We start from the raw sequence: 27,676 nt of genomic DNA, 5'->3' as shown, positions 1-27,676 counted from the left end.
CATCTTTTCTGCTAAACTCCTTTCCCAATCCACTCCAGCCAACTCTGCCCTCATTCCTTTGTAATTGCCCTTATTTAAGTTTAGTGTAGATGTTTCCAAACTAAGTTCCTCACTCTCAAACTGAATGCTAAATTCCACCATGTTATGGTCACTGTTTCCTAGGGAATCCTTTACTCTGAGATAATTTATTAAACCTGCCTCATTACAAAATTGCCAGATCCAAAATAGCCTGACCCCTGGTTGGATCCACAACACATTGTGCTAGGAAACTGTCCCGAACTCACTCAACGAATTCCCTGCAATTTGATTTTCCCAACCTATGTGGAGATTAAGGTCACCCATGATTAATGTGCTGCCTTTTTTACATGCCATCATTATTTCCTGATTTATTCTCTGTCCAACAGCATAGCTACTGTTAGGGGGCCTATAGACTACTCACACCAGTGTCTTCTTCCCCTTGCTATTTCTTACCTCCACCCATATGGATTCCACATCTTCTGATCCAAGATCATTTTGTGCTATCATACTTATTCCATCTCATACTAACAAAGCTACCTCACCACCCTTTCCTTCCTGCCTGTCCCTTCGAAAAGTCCCATATCCCTGAATATTTAGTTCCCAGCTTTGATCTCCTTGTGACCACGTCTGCGTAATGGCTAAAAGATCATACCCATTGACCTATATTTGTACCATTAAATCATTTATTTTGTTCCGAATACTACGGGCATTTAAGTAAAGAGCCATTAATTTTACCTTTTTACTATTTTGTTCCCCCTTTGACTCGATTTACGGCTTTGTTTTATATTTGTACACTCTGTCCCTTCCTGTCACATTCTGGGTATCATTACCTAAGTAGATGCCCTGCAATGCCGCCATATCCTTTTGCTTTGTAAGCCTACGTGTCGCCTCTACAGAAGACTCCCCCACTCTATTTAGTTTAAAGCCCTCTCTTAGGCCAGCCCGAGTTATTCTATTTGCCAGCACACTGGTCCCAGCGTGGTTCGAGTGAAGCTCATCCCACCAAAAAACACGGGACAGGCAGCAGCTGTGCAGTGCAGGGCAATATGCCCGGGACAGGCAGCAGCTGAGCAGTGCAGGGCAATACGCCCGGGACAGGCAGCATCTGAGCAGTGCAGGGCAATACACCCGGGACAGGCAGCATCTGAGCAGTGCAGGGCAATACACCCGGGACAGGCAGCATCTGAGCAGTGCAGGGCAATACACCCGGGACGGGCAGCAGCTGAGCAGTGCAGGATAATACATCCGGGACAGGCAGCATCTGAGCAGTGCAGGGCAATACACCCGGGACAGGCAGCAGCTGAGCAGTGCAGGGTAATACACCCGGGACAGGCAGCATCTGAGCAGTGCAGGGCAATACACCCGGGACGGGCAGCAGCTGAGCAGTGCAGGGCAATACACCCGGGACGGGCAGCAACTGGGGTGAGCAATACAGTGCAATGTAACCGGACCAGGCAGTAGCTGAGCATTGCAATGCTTGCATTCCTGGCAGTGGAGCTTAATGCACAGCAAGATCCCACAGCAGCACTCCGGGATCTAGGGACTCCAACCTCTTGACGTTTCCCCAGAGTTTTCACTTTCGCCGTTCCTTACAAATCCTACTTGGAGAAAAGAGAGCGGCGGGTTCGCGCTCATTTGCGTGCGCGCCCCCGTAGCTCTGAGTCGCTGCGGGAACCCCCCTCCGCGGACGCGCGCTGACGTCAGGCTGCAGGTCCTGGCAGGACGATAGAGCCCTCGGGAGCCCGGGTTAACGGGTGTTGACGAAACACCCTCTCCCCTTCCAGCTTCCCTTTACTCATTGACACTAGCCAGCCCGCTGGATAAATTGCAACCTCTCAGCTGGCAAGCCAGAGTGGCAACTCACTTTGCAAAAAAAAAGAAAGAAGATTAATTAAAACAGTGGGACTTTAAGGGGTTTTTTTTGTTGCAGTTTTGCTGAGGGAAGGCATGCAAAAAGTAGGCGGGGGGTGGAATTGCAGAAATGAACTGCAGACAGCGGAGATACCGGAGTTGGCAGGGCGGAGAGAGATGAATTGGATCTTGCAGCATCTCTGCACCTTCCCGTGAAAGCTCCTTGCAGCTGTCAGGACCTGGCACATTCATTCAAGCCAAGTTTGGGAGCAGAATGTCCATTTCAATCAATTGAGCAGGCGATATGGAGCCGGACTCTGTCAAGGTATTAAACTGCTTTCTGCTATTTCTGTCCCCCTGCTCTCCAAACCACTCCAACTGCCTCACTGCTAACCATTTGTCAATAAGGTGTAAAAGTTTTTTTTAAAAAAAGGGAAATAATTTAAAAAGCTGCCCTGAAACTCCAGAAATTGTTCCAAACATATTCTGGTTGCTTAAAGAAATCGTCCTCCACAGTCAATTTTTTTCTCTGTGTAAGGTTTTTTTTTTCAATATTTATTATTTTTTTAATTAAAACATTTCTCTCCCATACAGTGGGTTGGTTCTCCGTGCGGTTTACACGGAGCCTACATTTTCTACAAAGCTTTCAAATTTCGTCTTGAAGGCAGACCAAGAATCCTCTCCCTCGGAGACTTTTTCTTTGTAAGATGTAAGCCAGGAGCGCCGATTTGCATAGCAGAACTCCAGCTGTTGTGGGAAGAAAGGAACAACAAGCAACTTCTGTCTAGTTCCAAGCTCTACTTTCTCCCAGAAGATACTCCCGAAGGAAGGTCGGTCGGCCACGGAGAGGTGATGACCCCCCCTTTGATTCGCTTCATAATGTATAGGTGTTGTTTGTTTTATGAAATATGAGCTGTGCACTTTGCCTTTGATAGATCAGCATTTTCTCGTCATAAGCTTCAAAGTAAATATTTATTGAAATGTTTACACACTGTAAAAAGCCTGGGGAGTGGGGATATATTGGCATTCCCGCCCCCCGGTCGTAGTTAGGGCTACATTCAGTGACTCGGGGGGGGGGGGGGGGTGGTGGGGGAAGGTTGGTGGCGGCCGCACAGTGTGATTAAAAATATTTAGCATGTACTAAAGGGCGGAAATTACGAAACGGGGGATGAGATCAAAGCCACTCTATGGAGGCGTGTAACCGGGTGAAAAGGGACAGGTACAGAATAACACATTGAAAAGCTCTGCATCCTGGATGTCTTTACAACGAGGCATGTTATGCAGCAAGCCAGATAGATTTTTTTTTGGAGGGGGGGAGGATTGTCAGCATGTTCTGTGCCTTTTAATGAAGTGTGTAATGAAAACCCAGTCTTTCCATGTAAACATCCAGCGGCAGATTCAGAAGAGAAAAAAAAACTGTTAGCGTGCCAAGGAAACCAGCCTCCCTCAATTTTCCATGCAATGACGCAAGTCTTTAAATAACTTCTCATTATTAAAAAAAAAATCGAAATCTGATTGTTACCATATAAATACATTAAAAAGAACAGCGGGGATTCTGGATTGCGCTATGCTCTGTAATTTCTGTTGTGTGTGAAAATCGATGATGAATAGTTACGCATTGAAAGTTCTGGTTTAACGTGACGTGTAAATAGCCTTGCGTTTTTTTAAGCTGCTTTTTACAGTATGCTGACCGGGGAGAGAGGGCTGCCGATCCCTGTATTGCATTGTAAACACTAGACTTGAGGCGACTGGTTGTACCCCTGAAAACACGTCTTGTCTGTACGCTGGAGTTAATTGTGCATTCTGAGAGGCTGGCCGTGTCAAATTACCTTTTCATATCTGCAACAGGTTTAGAAGCAGTTAAAATCTCATATCGCCTCTTTTGTTGCTTTTGGTTCAATATTAGGGGAAAGGCTTGTAACCACATCGTTACCATTTAGTTCAACCTCCTCTAGATAATTATTAAATACATTGTTACCAGTTTATTAAAACAATTAAACATTTTAGTGACTTTTCTCGAGTTCTGTTTCGCTTCCCCCTGTCTAACTTTTCCTGTGCAGCGCTCTCTCTCCCCACCCCCTTATTATTCGCTTTTAGAAATTCATTACTTGACGCGGTTTACCGAGCTGGGGAACAGAATCAAATAACGATCACAGATCCCGTGACACTTCTCGGCAAATCTCTTCTCTGTCTCTCCCCCCCCCCCCCCCCCCCCCATCATGCTAAGCAGCTGAAAACTATTAGCTTATGGGGCAGGGTGGAATATCTGTGAGAATGCCACAATTTAATAGCTTTATTTTTCGCATTTGTCCCTTGTACCTCCCTTACTGACGGCCGGCGGCAAAGCCCACGAGTGGTTTTCTCAACGCGAACCTGTTGGATGATAATTACGTTTATTCAGCTAAATAAACTCAAGGAAGTCGCACTGTGACCTTCAATAAATTGAAAACATTGCCCAACTGTTCAAATATATAATAATTGGTTGCAAATATACATGCGTATGTGTGTGATTACATATATATTTGTGTGTGACATTGCGGTTCAAATTGTGCTGATCTTCAATTTCTGATATTTGAGTCAAAGGCCCAAAAGTTGCTGTTAATGATTAGCTTCCAGTTAATATTGTCCGGAAACTCCTCAATCATCTGCTGAGGTGCTGTGTGAGCTGGAAGTTTACTCTCTCAACCAGACCTTGCATTTATGCAAATAGCTTGTGTACTCCACAATCACACAAGGCTAGGAGCAGGTTGTAGTTTCCAGATGCTGTCGAACTTCACGCCCGCTGATGTCATTTCCCTTCTGGCCAGAGTTAGTCATTCATTAGCAAAGGGAACAGGAGTAGAAACAGCAACAAGCGCGCGCACACTGATCCTGAACCTGGCAAAGTGCCCAGAGAAACTCACACTAAGATCCACTGAGCCCAATACGAGAGACTCCCATTAATAATTACGCTGAGGCAGTTGTCACACATTTTAATAGGTGCGCTAAATACAGATGGATTCTTGTCAGGGGTTGCTAGCTATCGCCTATCTCACGTTGTATCCTCCTTCAAATTACACCAGCTCTCTGCCCAGGAACGGGAATTACAAACTCATTGACTAGTCATTGCGAGTTAATCTCGAAATTAAAAAAACCCAAAGGAAATCATTGCTCCTTTTAAAAATGTAAATACCAATTGCAAATATATATGTTGCCAAATTTATATTGACTTAATATAAGGGCAGAATGGGCCCTTTCAGTGTGAAAACATAGTTGCAGCCCCATTAAATCTGTATTGGATTGAAAATAATTTATGTAAATACTGACATTTTTCAAAAGTAAATCAAATATTTTCTCCATTTATTATAAGCACAGGTGTTATCATTGCATCTATTGCATTTTGTGTTTTTGATGTACAATTTCAATAATAAATCTAAGTAAAACTAACACTTCAAAATTCTGGCATTTTAATTCCTTTTGGGCCCTTTTTAACCTTCTCAGTTATGGTTTAAAGGCATCTGTAAATCAAACAAGGAAAAAAGACAAAAATAAAAATAGCTGGAAAAACTCAGCAGGTCAGACAACATCTGCGGAGCAGAATACAGTTAACGTTTCGAGTCCGTATGACTCTTCATCAGAACTGAGGGAATATCGAAATGAGGTGAAATATAAGCTGGGTGAGGGGGGTGGGACAGGGAGAGCTGGATAGAGGGCCAGTGATAGGTGGAGGCAAAGGAGAGATTGTCAAAAATGTCATAGACAAAAGGACAAAGGGGTGTTGACGGTGGTGATATTATCTAAGGAATGTGCTAATGGTGACATTAAGGGTAGAAAGCAGGACGAGCAAGTGACAGATAACCCTAGTGGGGGTGTGGTGGGGGGAAGGGATCAAAATAGGCTAAAAGGTAGAGATAAAACAATGGATGGAAATATATTTTAAAATAATGGAAATAGTTGGGAAAAGAAAAAATATATTTAAAAAATATAAATAATTGGAAAAATGGGGAATCAGAAAGAGGGTGGGGATGGAGAAGAGAGTTCCTGTCTGAAGTTGTTGAACTCGATGTTAAGTCCAGCAAGCTGTAAAATGCCTAGTCGGAAGATGAGGTGCTGTTTGCATTGAGCTTCACTGGAACATTGCTGTAGGCCAAGGACAGACATGTGGGCATGAGAGCAGGGTGGTGTATTGAAATGGCAAGCGACAGGGAGGTCTGGGTCATGCTTCAGACAGACCGAAAGTGTTCCGGAAGGCTGTCACCCAGTCTGTGTTTGGTCTCTCCAATGTAGAGGAAACTGCATTGGGAGCAGCGAATTCAGTAGACTAAATTGAGAGAAGTGAGAGTGAAATGCTGCTTCACTTGAAAGGAGTGGTTGGGCCCTTGTACGGTGAGGAGGGGGGAAGTAAAGCGGCAAAAGACCATTGACGACATGGGTCAGACCATGGTATCTATTAAGATATTCTACCCATCCCAGAATCTATTGCCATGTACCTATGAGGCAGATACTACAAGGGAAGCTGAAAGGTTAGGGTGACGTTGGTCAAATTTGGAGAAAGTGAGTTACTCAGTAGAACAACAGGGAGAGATGAGCAGGGAAAATACTTTTTTATTCATTCATGGGATGTGGGCTTCATTGGCTGGGCCAGCATTTATTGCCCATCCCTAGTTGCCCTTGAGAAGGTGGTGGTGAGCTGCCACCTTGAATCGCTGCAGTCCATGTGGTGTAGGTACACCCACAGTGCTGTTATGGAGGGAGTTCCAGGATTTTGACCCAGCCCAGCAACAGTGAAAGAACGGTGATATATTTCCAAGTCAGGATGGTGAGTGACTTGGAGGGGAACTTCTAGGTGGTGGTTTTCCCATCTATCAGCTACCCTTGTCCTTCTAGATGGTAGTGGTGGTGGGTTTGGTAGGTGCAGTCAAAGGAGCCTTAGTGAGTGCCTGCAGTGCATTTTGTAGATGGTACATACTGCTGCTACTGTGTGTCGGTGGTGGAGGGAGTGAATGTTTGTGGATGTGGTGCCAATCAAGTGGGCTGCTTTGTCCTAGATGGTGTTAAGCTTCTTGAGTGTTGTGGGAGCTGCACTCATCCAGGCAAGTGGGGAGTGTTCCATCATACTCCCGACTTGTGCCTTGTAGATGTTGGACAGGCTTTGGGGAGTCAAGAGGTGGGTTATTCATTGCATTATTCCTAGCCACTGACCTGCTCTTGTAGCACAATACTTATATGGCTAGTCCAGTTCAGTTTCTGGTACACAGTGAGGTACACACTGCCTGAAAAGGTGGCAGAAGCAGATTCAATAGTAGCTTTCAAGTGGAAATGGGTCATGTACTTGGAAAAGGAAAAAAAATTGGAAATCTACTGAAAAGAGTAGGAGGAAGACCTAGAGTACTATGTGCAGTTTTGGTCACCTTACTTAAAGAGGAACATATTTGCATTGGAAGCAGTTCAGAGAAGATTCACTGGGATGAAGTGGTTGTCTCATGAGGGAAGGTTGAGCAGGTTGTGCCTACAATCATTGGAGTTTAGAAGAATGTGAAGTGATCTTATTGAAACAAATAAGATTCTGAAGGGGCTTGACAGGGTGGATGCTGAGAAGACGCTTCATCTTGTGGGGAATCTAAAACCAAGGGGCATGCTTTCAAATTAAGGGGTCTCCCATTTAAGATGGCGATGAGGAGGAATTTCTTCTGAGGGTCATTGGTGTTTGGAATTCTGTTCCACAGAGAGCAGTGAAGGCTGGGTCATTGAATATATTCAAGGATGAGTTAGACAGATTTCACAGGCAGGAAAGTGGCATTAAGGCCACAGTCAGATCAGCCATGATCATATTGAATGGCAAAGCAGGCTCGAGGGGCCGAATTGCCTACTCCTCCTAATTCTTGTGCTCTTATGAGTGACACTCAGCAGATAGTTCTTTCTGGCACAGGCACAACTGGCTGAATGGATAACTGCCCTGTATGACTTTATAATACATTATGTTTGTATGTGCTTGCTCAAATTTTCTTAATCAGGCTTTTGTCGCACAAAAAAAGCCTTCCATCTAAACTCTAATCTACCTTTTTAATGCTGTGCTTTGAATCATAAGATGCTAATTGTGCCTGCATATTAAATCTCGCATAAATATGCAGTATTAATAAAAGCAAACTATTCCAGCAAAGCTGAATAAATTGTAGTTCATCTTCACTGTACAGTATATTAATGTCGCACTCCCCAGAGGGGATCAAATCTAATGAATACAGTTATGCAAATCTGAATTATAGTACCGTATATTTTTGGCAACATTTTTTCCAAGTTTTGCATTTCTTATCATAAGCACTGCTTGGATACTGAGAGCATTATCGCTTTTTCATTTAATATGCCAATTATTTGAATAATGTCAGCTGCTTTGAATTTAGTAATAGGAAAACTGCAATATATTTTTCCCCCCAAGAGTCAATTGTCTATTTCAGAATTCAAATCTAGCAAGCAGTATTGCATGTGTTAAGACTGACTTAAAGTGGGTCAGTCACAATAAAGGCTGTAACTGAAGATATGCTTAAACAACTTTTAAATAAGCTATAGTAGGAGAAACAATAATGTAAATTAAAATAAAGAGCAATATTGTGATGTTTCAAACAGCCCTGTAGAAAGGACCAGGAAAATAAATGCCTCGGAATGAAATTTAACATTTGTAAAAAGGCACTCTCAGTCCTGCGCTGGTATGTGTAATTTTAGAGGTTTTAAAAACTTGCTTTCAGAGATATATAAAAAAAAAATGATTGTTTGTTCAGGAAGACGGGAGAGAGGGAAAAAGAATTTAACTTTAGTGCCAAATATGTGACTATTTTAAGTTAAAATTACCAAATACTCAAACCATTCTGTCCTCAAATAGTATTGTGAATTGACTAGTAGGTCTCTAATTAGTTTTTGCAGTTCTTTGCTAACTTTAATTGTGAAATGACTGGGTTGCAAAGGTTACACAGTATTCTGTTAAGAGTACAGGATTTTATAGATCAGTTCAAGTTTCCTTTGGTATTGATCTAGAGTGTATTGAGTGCTCTGGCATGCTTTCATGTAAAGGTGCAAGGATTGTATACGTGGTCAGTGTGAGTTTTGTTATCTTCCAGTTTTCAATTCCTTGTAACTGCACAGACCATAATTGGAATACAACACTGCTGCTGCAATGATGAGTTGCTAAGCTAATCAAAATAAGTTGTAAACAAGTATCCACATGACTTAAATGCCAAGCATTAACATGCATCTGTTGCAAAGCAGTACACGGGCAAGACTAAAGGCTGTTGGTATTGGGGGTTTCCAAATTTCCTAACCCACGTTTGAGTTCTACATCCCAGAGCTCCTGCCCTTGAAGTCCAGGCAACTCGATGCTGCATCTTGCTGATATTTTTCTGGTTTGAACGTTGTAGGCCTGGAAGTTTGGAAAGGGCTGGTGGAGAAATCATCAATTACAAACATTGAGATCTGTTAGTACCAGCATCTTGAGATAGACTAAGTGGGGTAGGGATTTGAACTTTACCTATGTGACCCTGAGGCTCCTTGGCATGCACTTATGCAGCCCAGTAAGAGTGGTGCTCACTGTTCTCGAGCACTGGCAACTTGAGTTACAAGACACTGCACTGATAGATATGTAGGTATCCACATAGTGAAGAACACAGTGGGCTGAATAGCCTCCTGTACTGTAAGGTACTATATGTAATCAAATAGCACTGAAAATGTGGCAAAGTCACCCAGTGATCTAGAGGATAAAGGTATCCATCTCAAGTTGCTGGTGCTAACAGATCTTGATGTTTTTGATTGAAGGTTTCTCCACTAGCCCTTTCCAAACCTCCAGGTGCAGTATCACTACTTAAAACCAAACAATCCCAGGTTTTTGCTCCTGATGTCTGCTAAGCTAGTCAGTCACAGCGAAGGGCTTGAGCTCTGGGCTTTGAAGGTACAAAAATGTTCAGTCCTCCCATCACCAGCAGTCATCCAGTGACATTTGCAGAAAGGCATGTGCATAGATATTGGGCGAGAATAGGAGTGGGCTTGGTGCTGATGCCTCCTGCAGTCGAACAGTGTGTTGCCACTCATTGTCCAGCTTCATGCATGTCAAAGCGACTTGCATTTGCATAGCACCTTTCACAACTATTGTAAGAACAAAGATTAAAGAGATTGTTTGATATAATAAACTGTACAAAAGCTGAATCAAAGATCACCAAAATGCATTTTGCTTTATTTAGTGAAAACATTTAATCTGCATCATAAAAGATAGAAAATAAGTAATAGTTTAGCACAGTGTATAATTTTCAGGTAATCATATTACAGGAAACTTTGCATGTTCAATAAATGCCAGTAAACTTTATAATAAAATGTCACTTACAGTTAGCAGTGAAATTGTATGCACCCATCCATATAATAATGTTACTTAATGTATGGTTTGCTCTGTTCAACCCTTTGATAAACCAGCTAGCAAAAGAAAGAAAATCTTATACCTTTCACATCCTCTGGATTTCACAAACCGCTAGACAACCAATTAACTGCTTTTGAAGTGTAGTCACTGTTCTAAGATAGAAAATGATGAATGGTAATTTGAATAGGAGTATAGCTGGTGCCATCTGGAGAGGACTGTGGACAAGAAAAGAAAAAAACAACTATAAATATATTTTAATACCGTTTGTTTGTCTTTTCTAATTTTGCTATGGTTTCACGTAACATTTTTAAAAATGCTATTGTGCAGTCTGGTGTTGGGACTTCAGATAATTATGGTTTCATGATTGAAGCTAGTGTAAATCGGTTATGGCAATTATGACCCATTGTATGGTCACTCATAAAATGTGTAATATAATTTACGGTTCAAAATGCATATGCCATTCATACTTATAACTTACTGGGCTTTGTAAGGTTAAAAACCTAAGTTTAATGTTGATTTATAGCATTGCTTCATTGTGCGTTTTTACTAATTGAATTTACAACAAGAATAAAATTGAAAATCTAGGCTTTTTGAGAATATGAATTACTAGATAGCCACTTTACATAAAGGCTTTACTCATTCCTGTAGGCATCATTTCTCATGCTGCTAGGTCAGTAATTCAATAGACAGCGAAGCAGGTGTACTAATCTGTTTTGACCTGAGGAATTCTTTCTGTGACCTCATGAGGCAACAGACTGAAACATTCTCAGCATGACAGATTTTCTTTCTTTTGCTAGCTGGTTTATCAAAGGGTTGAACAGAGCAAACCATACATTAACTAACATTATTATATGGATGGGTGCATACAATTTCACTGCTAACTGTAAGCGACATTTTATTATAAAGTTTACTGGCATTTAGTGACATGCAAAGTTTCCTGTAATATGATTACCTGAAAATTATACACTGTGCTAAACTATTACTACTTTTTCTATCTTTTTTAAGATGGGGATTAGATGGTTTCACTAAAGTAAAATGCATTTTGGTGATCTTTGATTCTGCTTTTGTATGGGTATGTTATATCAAGCAATCTCTTTAACCTTTGTTCTTATGATTTACAGGCACCAATAAATCTTTAGGCGCTGTTACATTTGTTTCCTTCTTTGTATCCGGGGACTTTATATATATATATATATATATATATATATATATATATATATAAAAAAATCTAATGAATTTTTTTTTAAAGTTTTGGCTTTGGGCATAAGGTACTATACAGCTAGAAGCTTTTACTCATTATATAAGCCCACTGTTAAAAATTGTATTTGGATAAGCATCTGGAAACCCTGGCATGAAAGTTGATTTGATGAACTTTGGGAAGTGATTGTTTTCACATTCTCATATTACAAGCATTACTGCCTACACAGCTAGCAGATGTGTTCATCAAGGCAGCAAGTATGAAACAGAATTCAAACAAATCATCCAACAACAAAAGATTCAAAATGGATAACAAAACCTGAAAAATGCCTTTTATGTTTGATGTGTTTCCTGCGTTCTGGCTTTATGTCGCTAATCTTATTTCTGCAAACTAATACAGGCGGTGTGTTTCATCATTGATAATGATAGGCTTTTAAAAGAAATATAAACTTAAAGCATTAATTGTGTTGATGGTGTGAGGGTGGGCAATCAATTTACAGCATGTTTAATTGAGATCTTCAATGTTCTTTTTTAGAAAGGAAGAACTTGGGTTATTTGGTTAGAATTTAAGGAAGTGTTAGATTTCAAATGGTTTGGTGTGGCTCCATTAGTGCATTTTAAGTATACTCTCTTCTGTTGTTTGAGATGGCAGAATCTAAGTGACAGCCAGAATAATCTCAATTGATTACTCCAACAATGAAATGCAAATAATCAGTACATTCTTTTCATACTTTTTGCTAGATTAGCTTTATAATCGTAGACATATTAGTAATTTACAGAATATCAGTCATGCAGTATGAAAGCATGTCATGAGACTTGAAGGAACCTCAAAAGGTTTAAACAAAAATAACGATGGAAATGAATCTTAAGATTCTGTAGAACGATTATGTAGAACATTTGGAACCTTTCTAACGTACTCCTGTAGAATGTCTTTTAAACCTTGTCCATTGACCTTCTGAGCACAATACACAAACTATTGGACTAACAGTTGATACTAAGATTACACAGATCTTGTTTACATTAATTATTTGAACCTGCCTTAAACAAATGTTTGCATTTGATTCTTAATCTGCCAGTAGAATTTTGTCTCGCTGATTCTATTTGCAAATGTGAGCGAAATATTAATTTGTGACCATTAGGCTCAAAGGTTGCTGGTTGGTTTTGCTGAGCTCAGTTTTATGCTATCCCTAACAGAAATATATTGAGAAAAGAACTAATTCCTAAAGAAAAACTTTAATATAAATCCATTAGACAAGCAGAGTGGTGCACTGTGATGATGCACCAACTGAATGTACTCCAGAGCGATAGCACACTGTCTCATTTCTGTGATCATTCATGCTGTCTGGCAGTAATATAGCATAAGAGAGCAGATGGCTCTTTGGGGGATAGGAGGAAAAACTGGAAGGAAGGTCACCCTGCGCTGCTCATTGCACTTTTGAATAGTTTATTACAGATTTGAATTTCACGTACCTGATAGCAGGTTACCTGCTCATTCCCTCAGTTGGCGACTAATATAGGAGAGTCAGTAACCAAAGGGCACAGATTTAATATAATTGGCAAGAGAATCAGGACAGAAATGGGAATTTTTTATGCAGTGAGCTGTTGGAGTGCACTGCCTGAAAAAGTGGTGGAATCAGATTCAATAGTAACTTTCGAAAGGGAATTGAGTAAATACGTGAAGGGGAAAAAATTGCTGGACTATGAGGGAAAGAGCAGGGGATTGGGACTAGTTGGATAGCTTTCTTAAAGCACAGTCATGATGGTCCACATGACCACCTATGCTGTATGATTCTATATTTCTCACTAAAGATGCAAAGGGAAAAATAAGTTAAAATTGGGCAGTAATTTAAGAAATCTATAATTCAAGCATCAACAGAATTAATTTTGAAACCTTTGTGAATGTCACAAGGTGCATATCAGTTAAGTAAATATGTAACTGGTGTAAAATGTAAACCACAGAGACCTTTAAAATGATAGGTTTTGTTAGAGTGGATAGAGAGAGAGAATGTTTTCTGTTGTGTGGAAGGGCGTATCTAGAGGCCATTAATATAAGATAGTCACCAAGAAATCCAACAGGGAATTCAGAAGAAACTTCTTTCCCCAAAGAGTGGTGAGAATGTGGAACTCACCAGCACAGGGAGTGGTTGAAGCGAATAGTGTAGATATATTTAAGGGGAACCTGGATAAGCATATGAGTGAGAAGAGAATAAGTGGTTACAGTGGTAGATTTAAATGAGAAAATACAGGAGGAGGCTTGAGTGAAGCATAAAACCAGCATGGAGCGTTTGGGCTGAATGGCTTGTTTCTTTGTTGTAAATCCTATGTAATCCTATGTAAAGGATGCTGCAATGCACCATTCAAGATAAGCTAGGTCATGTTACTATTTCTTTGTTGTTTCTGGTATTGTTTTACAGGATGAAGTTGTAGCTGTGTCGGAGAAAGTAGTCGTGAAGCTGGATGACCTGATGAAATGGGCATGCTCGGATTTCGGCTCATGGACACGGGGCCTTGGGGCTGTGTCACTGAAACCTTCAAAGAGAAAGGAGCTGGTGATGAATGGACAAAAGGAAGTCTTGCATCAGTATAGGCAATGCACCCTCAACAGTGGCCTCAATTTCAAGGATGTGTTAAAAGAAAAGGCTGACCTTGGTAATTATTTTATTTACTTTTTTATTTTTGCACTCAAAATTCTAATTTGAAAGCTCTTTTTTTCCCATTATCTTTTGATTCAATTTAAGGTTCAGTTGACACTGAGCAGATGTGTATATTCTCACTAAAGTTAGTAGGTCTCTGGCGGAATTTAATTGCTTGCAATTTGACTATTGCTGTTTTCAGCTATTGTGACATTTATAATGTTTTTGCATCACTGCTGCCCCTCCATGGAGAATTCTAAGTTTGTTGTTATTAGACATGCAAGCAAAAAAAAACATTTAAAATGTTTGATTTTCTTGTTTTAATTAAATCATAGGCCACTGTCAAATATAAGTGTTATGCAATGAAACTGCACCAATCTGTCTACCTGTTTTTGCCTCCAAATTTTGACAAAATCCTGCACTTTGTTGTCACAATATTTGGGCACAGTTTTGTCGACATTTATTATTCAGTTTTGCTATGTCAACTGTCACAGTGCAATACAAGCTTTTGTCACTAGGTGGCTCCATGGATCGTACTTCTGAATTCTCTTCCAAAGTTGTTGCCTTCTTTTATTGGGAAAAGATGTCAAGTGAACGTGGGCAACATTGTGGAAAAAGTCCAAATATTTATTTAAAAGCATTCTTACCTTTTCTGCCATTTTTTATTTTGGTGAGTTGTTTTATTCGATCATGGGTTGTGGGCATCACTGGCAAGGCCAGCATTTATTGCCCATCTTTAATTGCCTTTGAGAAAGTGGCATTGAGCTATCTTCTTAAGTTGCTGTAGTCTGTGTGTTATAGGTACAGGCAGAATGCTATTAGGCAGAGGTTTTTACCTGGCGACGGTGAAGGAACAGCAATATACTTTGTAGTCAAGCTGGTGTATGACTTGGAGGGGAATTTTCAGGTGGTGGCTGCAGGTTTGAAAGTTGCTGTTGAAGGAATCTTGGCGAGTTGTTGCAGTGCATCTTCTGGATGGTACACACTGTGTCAGTGATGGATGGGGTGCCAATCAAGCGAGCTGCTTTGTCCTGGATTTTTGTCAGGCTTCTTGTGTTGTTGGAGCTGCACTCATCCAGGCAATGGTAGAGTATTCCAGCATACTTGACTTGTGCCTTGAATATGGTTGATAGGCTTTGGGGAGTCAGGAGATTAGTCACTTGTCAGATAACACACAGCCTCTGTCCTGCTCTTGTAGCCACAATATCTTTCTGGCTGGTCCAGTTAAGTTTCTGGTCAGTGGTAACCCCCAAGATGTTGATGGTGGAGGACTTGGCAATATTAATGCCATTGAAGGTCTTGGGGAGATTACTAAATTTTATGTTGGTTGGAGATGGACATTGTCTGGCATTTGTGTGGTGCGAGTGTTATTTGCCAGCTGTCAGTCCAAGCCCGATTGTTGTTGAGATCTTGTTGCTAGTGGATGTGGACTGATTCAGTAATGTGGAGGTGCAAATGGTATAAGCGCTTCCATCATCAGTGAGCATCCCCACTTTTGACCTTATGATGGAATAAACATCATTTATGAAGCAGTTGAAGATGGTTGGGCCTAGGACACTACCCAGAAGAACTCATGCATTGATGTCCTGAGACTGAGATAATGGGCCTCCTATAACCACAACCATTGCCCTTTGTGCTGGGTATGGCTCTAACTAGTGGAGAGTTCTCCCCCTTGGTAAAATGCTCCATTGATGTCAAAGGCAGTCAACTTCTCCTCACCTCTGGAATTCAGTTCTTTTGGAACCAAGGCTGCAATAAGAGGTCAGGGGCCGAGTGTCTCTGACAGAACCCAAATTGAGCAATAATGAGTAGGTTATTGGTGAGGAAGTGCCGCTTAATAGCACTGTCAACAACACCTCCCATTACTTTAATAATAAAAACAAAAAACTGTGGATGCCGGAAATCCAAAACAAAAACAGAATACCTGGAAAAACTCAGCAGGTCTGGCAGCGTCAGCTGAGAAGAGCAGAGTTGACGTTTCGAGTCCTCATGACTCCCATTACTTTGCTGCTGATAGTGTGGTGAGTTGGATTTGTTCTGCTTTTTTGTAGGACAAGACATACCTGGGCAATTTTCCATATTGAGATAGATGCCAGTTTTGTAGCTGTACTAGAACAGCTTGGCTAGTGATCTAGCTAGTTCTAGAGCACAAGTCTTCAGTACTACAGTAGGAATGTTGTCAGGGCCTATAGCCTTTGATATATCCAGGTTACCTCCCCATTATCGTGATATTGCATGGTGAATTGAATAGCTGAGGACAGTGAAGGTGGGAACCTCAGGAGGAAGCAAATGTGCTTCATTCACTAGGCACTTCTGGTTGCGAATGCTTCAGCCTTATCGTTTGCACTGATGCGCTGGGCTCACTCATCATTGAGGATGGGGATATTTGTGGAGCTGTCTCCTCTTGTCAATTCTTTTAATTGTCTACCACCATTCACAACTGGATGTGGTAGGACAGCAGAGCTTAGAACTGGTCCTTGGTTGTGGAATAGCTTAGCTCTGTCTATTGTATGCCGCTTCAGCGGTTTATCATGCATGTAGTACTGTTATAGCTTCAACAGGTTAATACCTCATTCCTACACTCATCATTGCACGAGGATTGGATCACTGGCTTGTTGGTAATGGTAGAGTGAGGGCTATGCCAGGCCATGAGGTTACAGATTGTGGTGGAATACAATTCTGTTGCAAATGGCCCATGGCACCTCATGGATGCCCAGTTTTGTGTTGCTAGGGTTGTTCTGAGTCTTTTTTATTTAGTACAGTGGTAGTGCCACACAGCCTATTCAGAATAGTTGGTCTATTTAGAATAATACCTATCTATATGGTTACAGCATACCAGTTTCTCACTGGTTCCCCTTCCCTAATATCAGTGCAGTTTTAAAGAACATGGTAAAACCATCAAGAATCGTAGCAAATGTGGAATCAAAGCACCTAATGCATATGGTGAATACAAATATAATTGATTGTTCTGTAAAGTAAGACAGATTTTGCATCATACCAATTTTGTCAGCACAATATTAAAGGTAATTTTGTCTAGGGCTGCTGAAGACAAATGTTCGAGTGTGTTTTATTGCAAGTTATGATGTGACTAAAGATTAATACTGCAATAGTAAGCCCTTCAGATCACTAGCAGTACTGAAAGGGATTTAAAAGTTTGGTTTATGCACATCAGAAGTCTACTATCATGTTGCCTGAAGCAAGTAAACAATTTGGCATTTAAAACCTAAAGATGGTAGCCCAAATGGGCACATCTGAGGCCCTATGTGTTGATCCAGAATAGTTAACAATGTTTGGATGTTTAAAAAAAAAGAAGCTTGCTCAATAACTTTCAAAATAACCTTTTCTCTCCTTTTCTTCTACCTTCCTTCTATCTTTTCACACTGCACTCTCTAGGTTTTTGCGCATGGGACTGCCTCTGTTTCCGCAATGGCTTTTGTGAAGCATGTTTTGTCAGGCATGATCATCGCCCTTTATGCTTTCTACTGCCCTGAAGTCGAGACCAATACTGCCACAAGGCCCAGCCAAGAATAGGCAAAAAACCTACCCAAGGAGTGCAGCTGAACTCCAAATGCCAGTTGAGAGTGGGATATCAACCCAGATTCCAGCCCTGCAGCTACTAATCTAATTATGTTAGGATTGAGGTTGCATCTCTTAAATTAAGATGCTAATTTGATGAACTGCATACATTTCAGAGGCATTAATGATAATCTTCCAGTCTTCCTTAGACACAGGGGAGGTACCAGAGGACTGGAGAATTGCGAATGTTACACTCTTGTTCAAAAAGGGATGCAAGGATAAAGCCAGCAACTACAGACCAGTCAGTTTGACCTCAGTGGTAGGGAAATTTCTGGAAACTATAGCTTGGGACAAAATCAACAGTCACTTAGGTACGGGATAATTAAGGAAAGACAGCATGGATTCATTAAGGGAAAATCATGTTTAACTAACTTACTGGAGCTTTTTGAGGAGGTAACAGAGAAGGTTAAGGAAATGCTGTTGATGTGGTGTATGTGGATTTTCAAAAGGCATTTGATACAGTGCCACACAACAGACTTGTAAGCTAAATCCTAGGTTATGGAATAAAAGGAAAAGTAGGCACTTGGATAAGAAATTGGCTGAGTGACAGGAAGCAGTAGTGATAAATGGTTGTTTTTCAGATTGCAGGAAGGTCTGTAGTGGAGTTCTCCAGGGGTCAGTGTTGGAACCCTTGCCGCTCTTCATATATATTAATGATCTAGACTGTGGTGTGCAGGGCATGATTTCAAAATTTGCAGAAGGTGTGAAGATTGGGAGCGTTGTCGACTGTGATGAGTATAGTCTTGAACTTCAAAAGGACATAGATATATTGATGGATTGGGCAGACAAATGGACTTGAAATTTGATGCAGAGAAGTGTGAGGTGATTCATTTTGGCAGGAAGAATGTGGAGAGACAGTATAAAATAAAGGGAGAAACTCTAAAGGAGGTGCAAGGACAAAGGGACCTCGATGTATATGTGAATAAGTCATTGAAGGTGGCAGGGCGTGATGAGAGCAGTTAATAAAGCATATGGTATCCTAGGTTTTATTAAAAGGGACACTGAGTACAAGAGTAAGGAGGTCATGTTAAACTTGTATGAGACACTAGTTCGGCCTCATCTGGAGTACTGCATTCAGTTCTGGGCACCTTGAAGCATGTGAAGGCATTGGAGAGAGTACAGAGGAGCTTCACAAGAATGATTCCAGGGATAAACAGCTGTAGCTATGAGGATAGATTGGAAAAGTTGGATCTGTTTTCCATGGAGAAAAGAAGGCTGAGGGGAGACTTGATAGAGGTATTCAAGATCCTGAGGGGTATGGACAGGATAAATAGTGAGAAACTATTCCCACTCAAGAGAGCATCAAGAACTAGAGGGCACAGATTCAAAATAATCAGCAAAAAAAGTAGAAGTGATGTAAGGAAAATTTTTTTCACTTGGGGTGTTTGAAGTCTGGAATGAACTTCCTGAAAGGGTGGTGGAGGCAAGTTCGATTGAGGTATTCAGAAGGGAATTGGATTACTATCTGAAAAGAACAAATGTGCAAGGTTATGGGGACAAGGCAGGGGAGTGGGATCAGGTAGTATGGCCAGTGCACTCGATGGGCCAAATGGCAGCCTCTTGCACTTTAAAGATACTTTGATTTGCTAAATATACAAATGAGTCATTATCAGCTAGTTTTGAGCAAGTGCCAATCAATTAATTAATTGCTCTAACTATATCAGTATTGAAACAAGTGACACAGTAAACCAATTTTGGACTGGGATACACGACCAATTATCCATTCAGTTTATCAGCTGCTGAATAAGTTTTGTATTGAAATTTAACATGATCAGCTATAAAATGTCAATGTGAAGTTCAAGCTTCTGGGTTGTTTCAATAGTTGGAAGTCATATGATTTTTTTAAAAAATGCTTTCATGGGATGTGGGTATAACTGGCTAGGCCAGCATTTATCGCCCATCCCTAAGTGCCCTTGACAAGATGGTGGTGAGCCGCCACCTTGAGCAATTGCATTCCATGTGGTGTAGGTGCTGTTAGAGAGTTCCAGGATTTTGACCCAGCGACATTGAAGGAATGGGAATGTAGTTCCAAGTCAGAATGGTGAGTGGCTTAGAGGGGAAATTGCAGGTGGTGGTGTTCCCATGTATCTGCTGCCCTTGTCCTTCTAGGTGGTAAAGGTCGCGGGTTTGGAAGGTGCTGTCGAAGGAGCCTTGGCGAATTACTGCAGTGCATCCTGCAAACTACTGCCATTGTGTATCAGTAGTGGAGAGACTGAATTTTACATAGGATTTACAGCACAGAAACAGGCCATTCAGCCCAACCAGTCCATGCTTGTGTTTATACTCCATTGAGCCTCCTCCCATCTTTTCTCATCTAAATCTACCATTGTAACCATCTATTCCCTTCTCCTTCATATGCTTATCCAGCTTCCCCTTAAATATATCTACACTATTTGCTTCCGCCACTCTCTGTGCTAGTGAGTTCCACATTCTCACCACTCTTTGGATAAAGAAGTTTCTTCTGAATTCCCAATTGGACTTCTTGGTGACTATCTTATATTAATGGTCTCTAGATATGCCCTTCCCCACAAAAGGAAACATTCTCTCTCTCTCTATCCACTCTAACAAAACCTTTCATCATTTTAAAGGTCCCTGTGATTTACATTTCAGACAATCCAAATTTTCAACCAGTTATATATTTACTTAACTGTGAATGTCACAAGTAGCATATCAAAGGTTTCAAACTGAATTCTGTTGATGCTTGAATTATAGATTTCTTAAATTACTGCTGAATTTTAACTTCTTTTTCCCTTTACACCTTTAGTGAGAAATATAGAGTCATACAGCACAGGAGGAGGTCACATGGACCATCATGACTGTGCTTTAAGGAAGCTATCCAATTACTACCAGTCCTCTGCTCTTTTCCCCCATAGTCCAGCGATCTTTTCCCCTTCAAGTTGAAGGTGGTGGATGGGATCTTGGCTCAAGCAGGCTGCTTTGTCCTGTTTGGTGTCGAGCTGCTTGTGTTGTTGAAGCTGAACTCCTCCAGGCAAGCGGAGAGTATTCCATCACACTCCTGACTTGTCTTGTGGGTGGTGGGCAGGCTTTATGGAGTCAGGAGGTGAGTTACTTGCTGCAGAATTCCCAGCCTCTGACCTGCTCTTGTAGCCACAGTATTTATATGGCTAGTCCAGTTCATTTTCTGGCCAATGGTAATCCTCAGGTTGTTGACAGTGGGGGATTCAGCAATGGTAATACCATTGAATGTCAAGGGGAAATGGTTAGATTCTCTTTTGTTGGAGAAGGTCATTGCCTGGCACTTGATATGGCGTGAATGTAAGATATGGTATTAAACCTTTGAAACTACGAAATAATGTGTTCATACTGCAAGTCTCTTGCTATCTTTCTCAATTTTGAGATGCATTAATTACATTTTGCAATGCGTTTGTAGGATTTCTTTTTAAATTAAAAGTAAGAGAGTCAGTCATTTTATGTTTGTGTCTGCTAACCAGGTGCCAGCAAATGAACGTCGCTCAGTAGCAGCAGGTGTCACACTGTCATGCGTGTTAGTAAGTGTGTGATGCTTCAAATAGTATAAAGTAAAGGTTCTTCAATATACATAAAAACTACTTGCCAATGGAAAATATTTCTGCTTGACTTCAGGGTTTCACTTATTAAGAAAAGAAAGGGAATCTAAACTCTAATTAAAGGTGCAGATCTGCAAAGAGCAATGACTCTAGCTGATCTGATGAAAGCAGAACATTTCGTCTTGCAGTTTTAAAGGAACGCTGATGCTCTTTAACAGCAGAATAATACATGGCATGTGAAATAATGCTCCTGCAACTTATAAACAGTACGTAAAATTATAAACAAAAAATAAACAACTCACTGGCTGCTATTACTAGAAAACGACCTGTAGTACTGATAATGGTGAGTCAGAGGGTGCACTACTTTTTAAGGTCAGGGACATTATACCATGTGAAATGTAGGTGTGTCCCTTCAGGGCAACAAGGTTAATTACTGTCATGTAAACACTCTTCATACTGTGGTTAACGTAGAGATGGCAGACACTCTGCATCTGGTCTTTGCATTCATGGAAAGTTATACTTTTTCCGTTAAAGGTGAGTGTGACATGATCCTTCAATGTGACAAAGTAGTATGGCAGAGAGGAAATGTGTGACTGGCAAATCTCCCATGCCATTCCTTATGGATGTGCTGCTTTATGAATGTGAGAATGTTACACGGTGTGAAACTGAATAGGGGTAACTTGAACTTAAATGTTTTACCAGGAAGCTGAGGGGATACGGTCAACTCACCTCAGCTCCTACACCACCATTCTACACCCCATTTGATTTGAACCTTTACATTGGGTGGAAAGCAGCCTTGGCTTTGCATCTTGTGCTTTCGATAAACTCTCTGAGAATGTGCCTTAGAGATTGAAATCCAACCTATTTGGGATCAATTGCCTATCCCTTGTAAAAGTTTGGAGTTTCTTGAACCCCTCAATGGACTCAAGTCAACTCTTAGCTGGCAGATTCCACTAAGGCTTACGGAAAGCATGAATGGTAGAATTCCAGGGATAGGCTGGGCATTCCCTCAAATACGCCCCCTTGATTGAGCAGGTCAGATAGAAGATGGGCTCACAACTGATCTCCCATCAGAATTTAAAAAGCCTTGGCAAATGGGAAAGAGCCCTGGCATAAGTGGGTGTTGCCCTAAATTCCTGCCATTCGCTCCTGCAAAAAAAAAGGTCTCTATATCAAGCAATCTCAATAACATAAAGCAAGCCAGTGATTAACTCAGTGACTGAAATTTCCAGTTTACTGACCTCTCATTGACCTCAGCAATTTATAACCAGTTACAGTTACCAGAAGTTGCACAGGGAGTAATTGAGCCAGATTCGCACAGGCCTGATTAACAGCTAAACAGCACAACCATACTTCAGATCCCACACTACCTATGAGCGCTGGGTGTCTGCTCATGTAGAGGAAAGTGTTGCATCTACTGCGCCTGTAGCTCATGGAAGAAATGCTCATGGAAGTATTGTCTCCAATACCGTCTTGATACAACAGTCCTAACTGAGGAATTTTGAACAAGTGCCCACCTCAGTCATGCTTCAACTTAGTAAATCATTGCACTTCAGTTGCATCAGGAACTTCGTCCACACGTATTAATTCTGTGCTTAAAATTCTATATATACCAATTTACGCAAGCAAATGTTTGTGTCACTACTCTTATTCATTCATATCCATGGTTTACATATTGAGGCAGAATTTTTTCACGTGCCTGAGATAGCGTAGCATTTTCTGGACAAGATGCAATATGGATAGAAGCCCAGCTCTCTCCACTCTCGCATTGGGAATTTGAAACTGGGCAGTGGTGATCTCTCATGCTGTATGTAAATCTTTGTCAAATTAAGCTTGGATCACATGCTACTTTTGGGGGATAATGTTGAGCTTCAGTGCCTCCCGATAATGGGAGCTGTGATGAATGAAGGCTGAAATTCAAGATTTCTAGCCTGAACCACCTCATTATTGAACGTTTGATCATCCCTTTGCCATTTTTGACTTCCCTCACAAAATAACTTTTAGCTAGACCTTTTAAATACTGTAAGCCCTGTCAGCTAGCAAAATTCCTTGAGGTGGGGGGGGGGGGGGCGCGGGGGGGGCGGGGGCGGTCCCTGATTGGCCAATGCAACTTTGTTGGGAGATTGGCGGGAGACCTTGGGTAGACAAAGGTACCTGCTGAGGTCATGGGTGACCGAAAACAGAGAGCCCACCCAACAAACCGAGGAAATTCCCAGTGAAAATTTCAAAAACGGCCCGCGTTTACATAATGCCTTAAGATATTCAGTTAGGATAGGAGCAGCAGAGCTTTGCGTGAACTCTTCTGGGGTGGGTGGGGGGAAGAAGGTGCCGCAATTCAGATTTAATAAATCTTGCATGGAATTTCTCGCAGTGAGTCAATTGTAGTCTTCAGTTGATATGGGGGTTAGAGGGTGAGTTAGGGAGATAATTCATGCTTTCAACCTTGATTTGTTAATTTTCATTATAAATCCATTGGCAGCAAGGTTTAATTAGTGTGACAAGTGTACGTGGGAAATCTCCATCATACATAGGAATGTAAAATGCAAAATGTTAAAACATTTAGGCTGGTTTTGTAAGCAGTGTAACTGGAAGGGTAACATTACAAAGATATATTGATAGATGAAGCGAATGGAACAAAACTGTGGCAAATGGGTTTCAATGCAGACATATGTGAGGTAGTCCACTTCGGAACTAAAAGGGATAGAACAGAACACTTTCCAAATGTCAAGAAAGCTAAATAGTGGAGGTCCAAAGAGCCTTGGGGGCTGATGTACATAAATCATTAAAACGTGATGAACCGTTACAGAAAATAGTCAGAAAGGCTGGCCTTTTTATCCAGAGAGCTAGAATACAAGGAGGTAGAAGTCATGCTTTAGCCATACAAACACCTGAGTATTGTGAGCAATTCTGGACATCACACCTCAGGAAGGACATATTGGCCCTTTTTGGAGATGGTGGGGTGAGAAGGGGCAGTGGGAGAGAGATGGACAGGTGCAGAGTAGATTTACCAGAATGATGCATAGACTCCAAGGGTAAAATTACACAAACTAGAGTTCTATTCCCTGGAATTTGGAAGGTTAAACAGTGAGTCAATCAAAGCTTTCATGGCTTTAAGGGGAACAGATAGGGGAGATAGAGAGAAACTATTGGTTTGGAGTCTAGGGCTAGAGGGCATAGTCAACGTTAGAGCCAAATTTTGAGGAATAAAATTAGGAAACACTTCTACACATAGAGTGGTAGAAGTCTGGAGCTCTTCTGCAAATGGCAATTTAAAACTGAGATCAGTAAGCTTTTGTTAACCAAAGCTATTAAAAGATACAGGAGCAAAGGCTGGTATATGGAATTTGGTACACATCTGCCATGATCTTATTGAATGGTGGAACAGGCCTGAGGAGCTGAATAGCCTATCCTGTTCCTACTTTGCTGTGGAGTACAGGCAAATATCGTATTTTTAACATGATAGATAATCAGCGATGACATTGCATTCAGTATAACGTTATTGAGATGTTAAAAAACAAGTCTGAATAAAAATTTAATTAAATGCGATAAGGCACTTATCCTGTTCAACATCCTTCATGAATGGTGCCAAACTTGCTTTAAGGGCAGACCAGATTTGTAGGGGTTTTTGTTGCCTTCTAGTTTCCTGAATTGTGCAATCAATAAGCAAACCTTGAGTGTGTTAAAACCATTGCAATTTTTTTAATGCTATTTGATTTATGTAATTTGACAAAATTCATAAGGATTGCAATTAAAATTTGAAATACCTTTACCTCCAGTTGTTGAATTCTTGGGTCGATTTATTATTCTAATTGTCTGAGAAAATACCTTGAAATTTGTACAAAGGCAAAAATATCAAACGGAAACACTGGTTTCCAGTTTGACTGTATTGTTTCCTAAAAGAGAAGTTTGAATTCTGTTTTGGTACAGCCCTAAAATCTTTGGTAATTTCTGTGCACAGCAAATAGCTTCTATTTGTGGAAGCTGTTTTCAGTTTCCATAGCGCATTAGGATAATTGCCTTATTGTATTTTATTAATATAGTTTTAAAAATTCTGAGTGCCTTTCCTTATCTTAGAGTCTGAATAGAACCTGTGATGATGACTGTGATTAATAGCTTCCAGGCCAGCTTGTTGAAAACAATTGTTCATCTAAATCTCTGTCGAAATATGACACAAGTGCGTCAAAACTATTTCTAATCATGTTTCTATTTGAGAGTTGGTACAATAATTGAATTTGTAAGGAATGCATGTGAAATTATTGCATTAACTCAGTCAAATAATAGATGTCCCGTAATTTGTAAAATGCGCTCTTATCTATTTGGCTGCCTTGTTGCCTCAGGTTAAAATAAAACGTATGAAAAGCTGTTGGCATCATTACTTGTAAGCCTGTAAGAGAGAAGAGATATTGCAAAATGGGCTTATTTTTCTCTGTGAAACACCAAATATATCAGTATACCAGTTTAAAAATAGAATCTTCTAGGAACAGAGTAGGCCATTCAACCCCTATTCTGCCATTCTTCTAGATCATGACTGTAACTTAACTCCATTTACCTGCCTTGGTTCTATTTCCCTTAATACCCTTCCCTAAAAAAGACCTATTAACTTCAGTTTTGAAGTTTTCAATTGATCCCCATCCTCAATAGCTTTTGTAGGGAGAGACCTCCCAATTTCCACTAACCTTTGTGTAAAGGAATGCTTTCTGGTACCACCTGTGAGCGGCTTAGCTGAAATTTAAAGTTTTTTTTATATGTTAGACTCCCCCACTAGCCTCTTATCTCCTTTTAATCATCTTGAACACCTCAATTTAATCACCCTTTAATCTGTTCTCAAGTGCAGTTGAAAAAAAATATTGAAATGGTGCTGCCAAGATGTGTTTGCAAGACTAGAATATGAAATTAAAAGTCTAATGATGACCATGAAACCATTGTCGATTGTTGTAAACACCTACCTAGTTCACTAATGTCCTTTAGGAAAGGAAATTTGCTGTCCTTACCTGGTCTGGCCTACATTTGACTCCAGACCTACAGCAATGTGGTTGACTCTTAAATGCCCTCTGAGCAAGGGCAGTTAGGGATGGGCAATAAATGCTGGCCTAGCCAGCGACGCCCACATCCCCTGAATGAAGTTTTTCAAAAAAACTAGTAATAATATTGGGAAGAAAAAACAAATGCTTGCATTTACTGAAAAGAGCAAAACAGTTGTACACAAATATCTAATGGCCCAGCTATTTTAGCTTTGCATGCTTTGTGGGAGTGAAAGGATGCTTTCGTAGCAATTTTAGTTGCTTATGTGAGGTCATTAAATGCTTCCCATTTAGTTTCTGGGTCTGAGTTTACCTTTGGGCAGATACCCAGGTGGGGTTGGTATAATCATCTTACCTACCCTAGTCCAAAGGGCTGGGGACCATTTTAATAGTTGAGCTTGTTTCTATTCAAACGTCAACCTGCTGATGCAGATATAGCGCTTGCATATGGCTTGGGGGTGGGGTTGGAGGGGTTAGTGGCAACGAGAAATCTGCATGCCCCTACATGGAGCCGAGGTGTAGATATAGACTTTAAATGCCAATTGCACACCAGTGTGAGTCAGCCTGATGCTCTTAAGTTATGGTCGGGGGCAGGGGCTGTCCATCTATTGGTCCCCCAAAATTGCCTCGCAATCCTGTGTGGTCAATTTACATAGCTTGGGTAGCCTGAGAGCTCTGTGTTCAGCTGATTCTAGCTTCTTAAATATCTCTCACTCCCTTCGCCCCATCATTGGCAGCTGTGCCTTCAGCTGTCTAGGCCTCATTCTCTGCAATTCCCTCCCTCAGCCTCTCCAGCTCGTTCTTAAAGACCTTCCTTCAAACCCACCCCTGTGACCATGTTGTCAGCCTCCCAATATCTCATTCTTTGGTAGTGTCAGTTTTTTAATCTGATTTTATCCCTCAGTGAAGCACCTTGGGGCATTTTGCAACATTAAAGGTGGTATATAAAATGCAGGTTGTTGCTCATCTAGATATCTCAGCCATTCTTTACACCACTTTGACCCAACTTCACAACAGCACCTTGCCCCCCTTCAGCGTGATGCTTCCACAATTGTCCACAGGCTCCCCCTGACCTAACTGTGTGACACTGCTAATGCTGACCACTTAGGTTAAAACTGCCTCTAATCCATTTCATTCTGTCTCACGGACAACTTGAGTGAGGAGACTTTTACCTCCTTGCTCTTAAGTTGAATTGAAACCTGTGTTTCTAAAGTGAAAGGGCAGCGAGCAAACCCGCAGACTCACTGAAAACGTAAAGAAATGAAGCTGTTGCAATGTTCGTTTTACTGTGTGAAGCTGACGCGCACGGTTTCCTCCAAGGTAAAATGCATTGCACGATGTTGTTTGTATATCATAAAATCAACCAAGATATGTCAAAACAAAGTGGAAATCAGAATTACAGTACACTCTAAAGATGCAAACATTCACAATGCCGAATCTGTGGTGATTGTGGAGATTCTGCACAGATATTCTGAAATAAAC

The 27,676-nt window shown here is 41.0% G+C and overlaps 1 protein-coding gene across 1 annotated transcript in view; it reads left to right on the top strand.

Moving 5' to 3' along the window:
* The first annotated feature begins 1,740 nt into the window (after nt 1-1,740).
* Nucleotides 1,741-27,676, top strand: part of arid5b (AT-rich interaction domain 5B) — a 142,184-nt gene continuing 116,248 nt past the window's right edge. Inside the window, exons 1-3 of the mRNA XM_041209666.1 lie at nt 1,741-2,194; nt 2,464-2,718; nt 13,852-14,086. Coding sequence (XP_041065600.1) covers nt 2,174-2,194; nt 2,464-2,718; nt 13,852-14,086 — 511 coding nt within the window. The 5' untranslated portion in view covers nt 1,741-2,173. The remainder of the gene's footprint in view (nt 2,195-2,463; nt 2,719-13,851; nt 14,087-27,676) is intronic.

The sequence above is a fragment of the Carcharodon carcharias genome, chromosome 17 (assembly GCF_017639515.1).
Source record: "Carcharodon carcharias isolate sCarCar2 chromosome 17, sCarCar2.pri, whole genome shotgun sequence".
Lineage (NCBI taxonomy): Eukaryota > Metazoa > Chordata > Chondrichthyes > Lamniformes > Lamnidae > Carcharodon > Carcharodon carcharias.
Note: the sequence above shows the minus strand (reverse complement) of the source record. Positions and strands in the feature narration are given on the sequence as shown.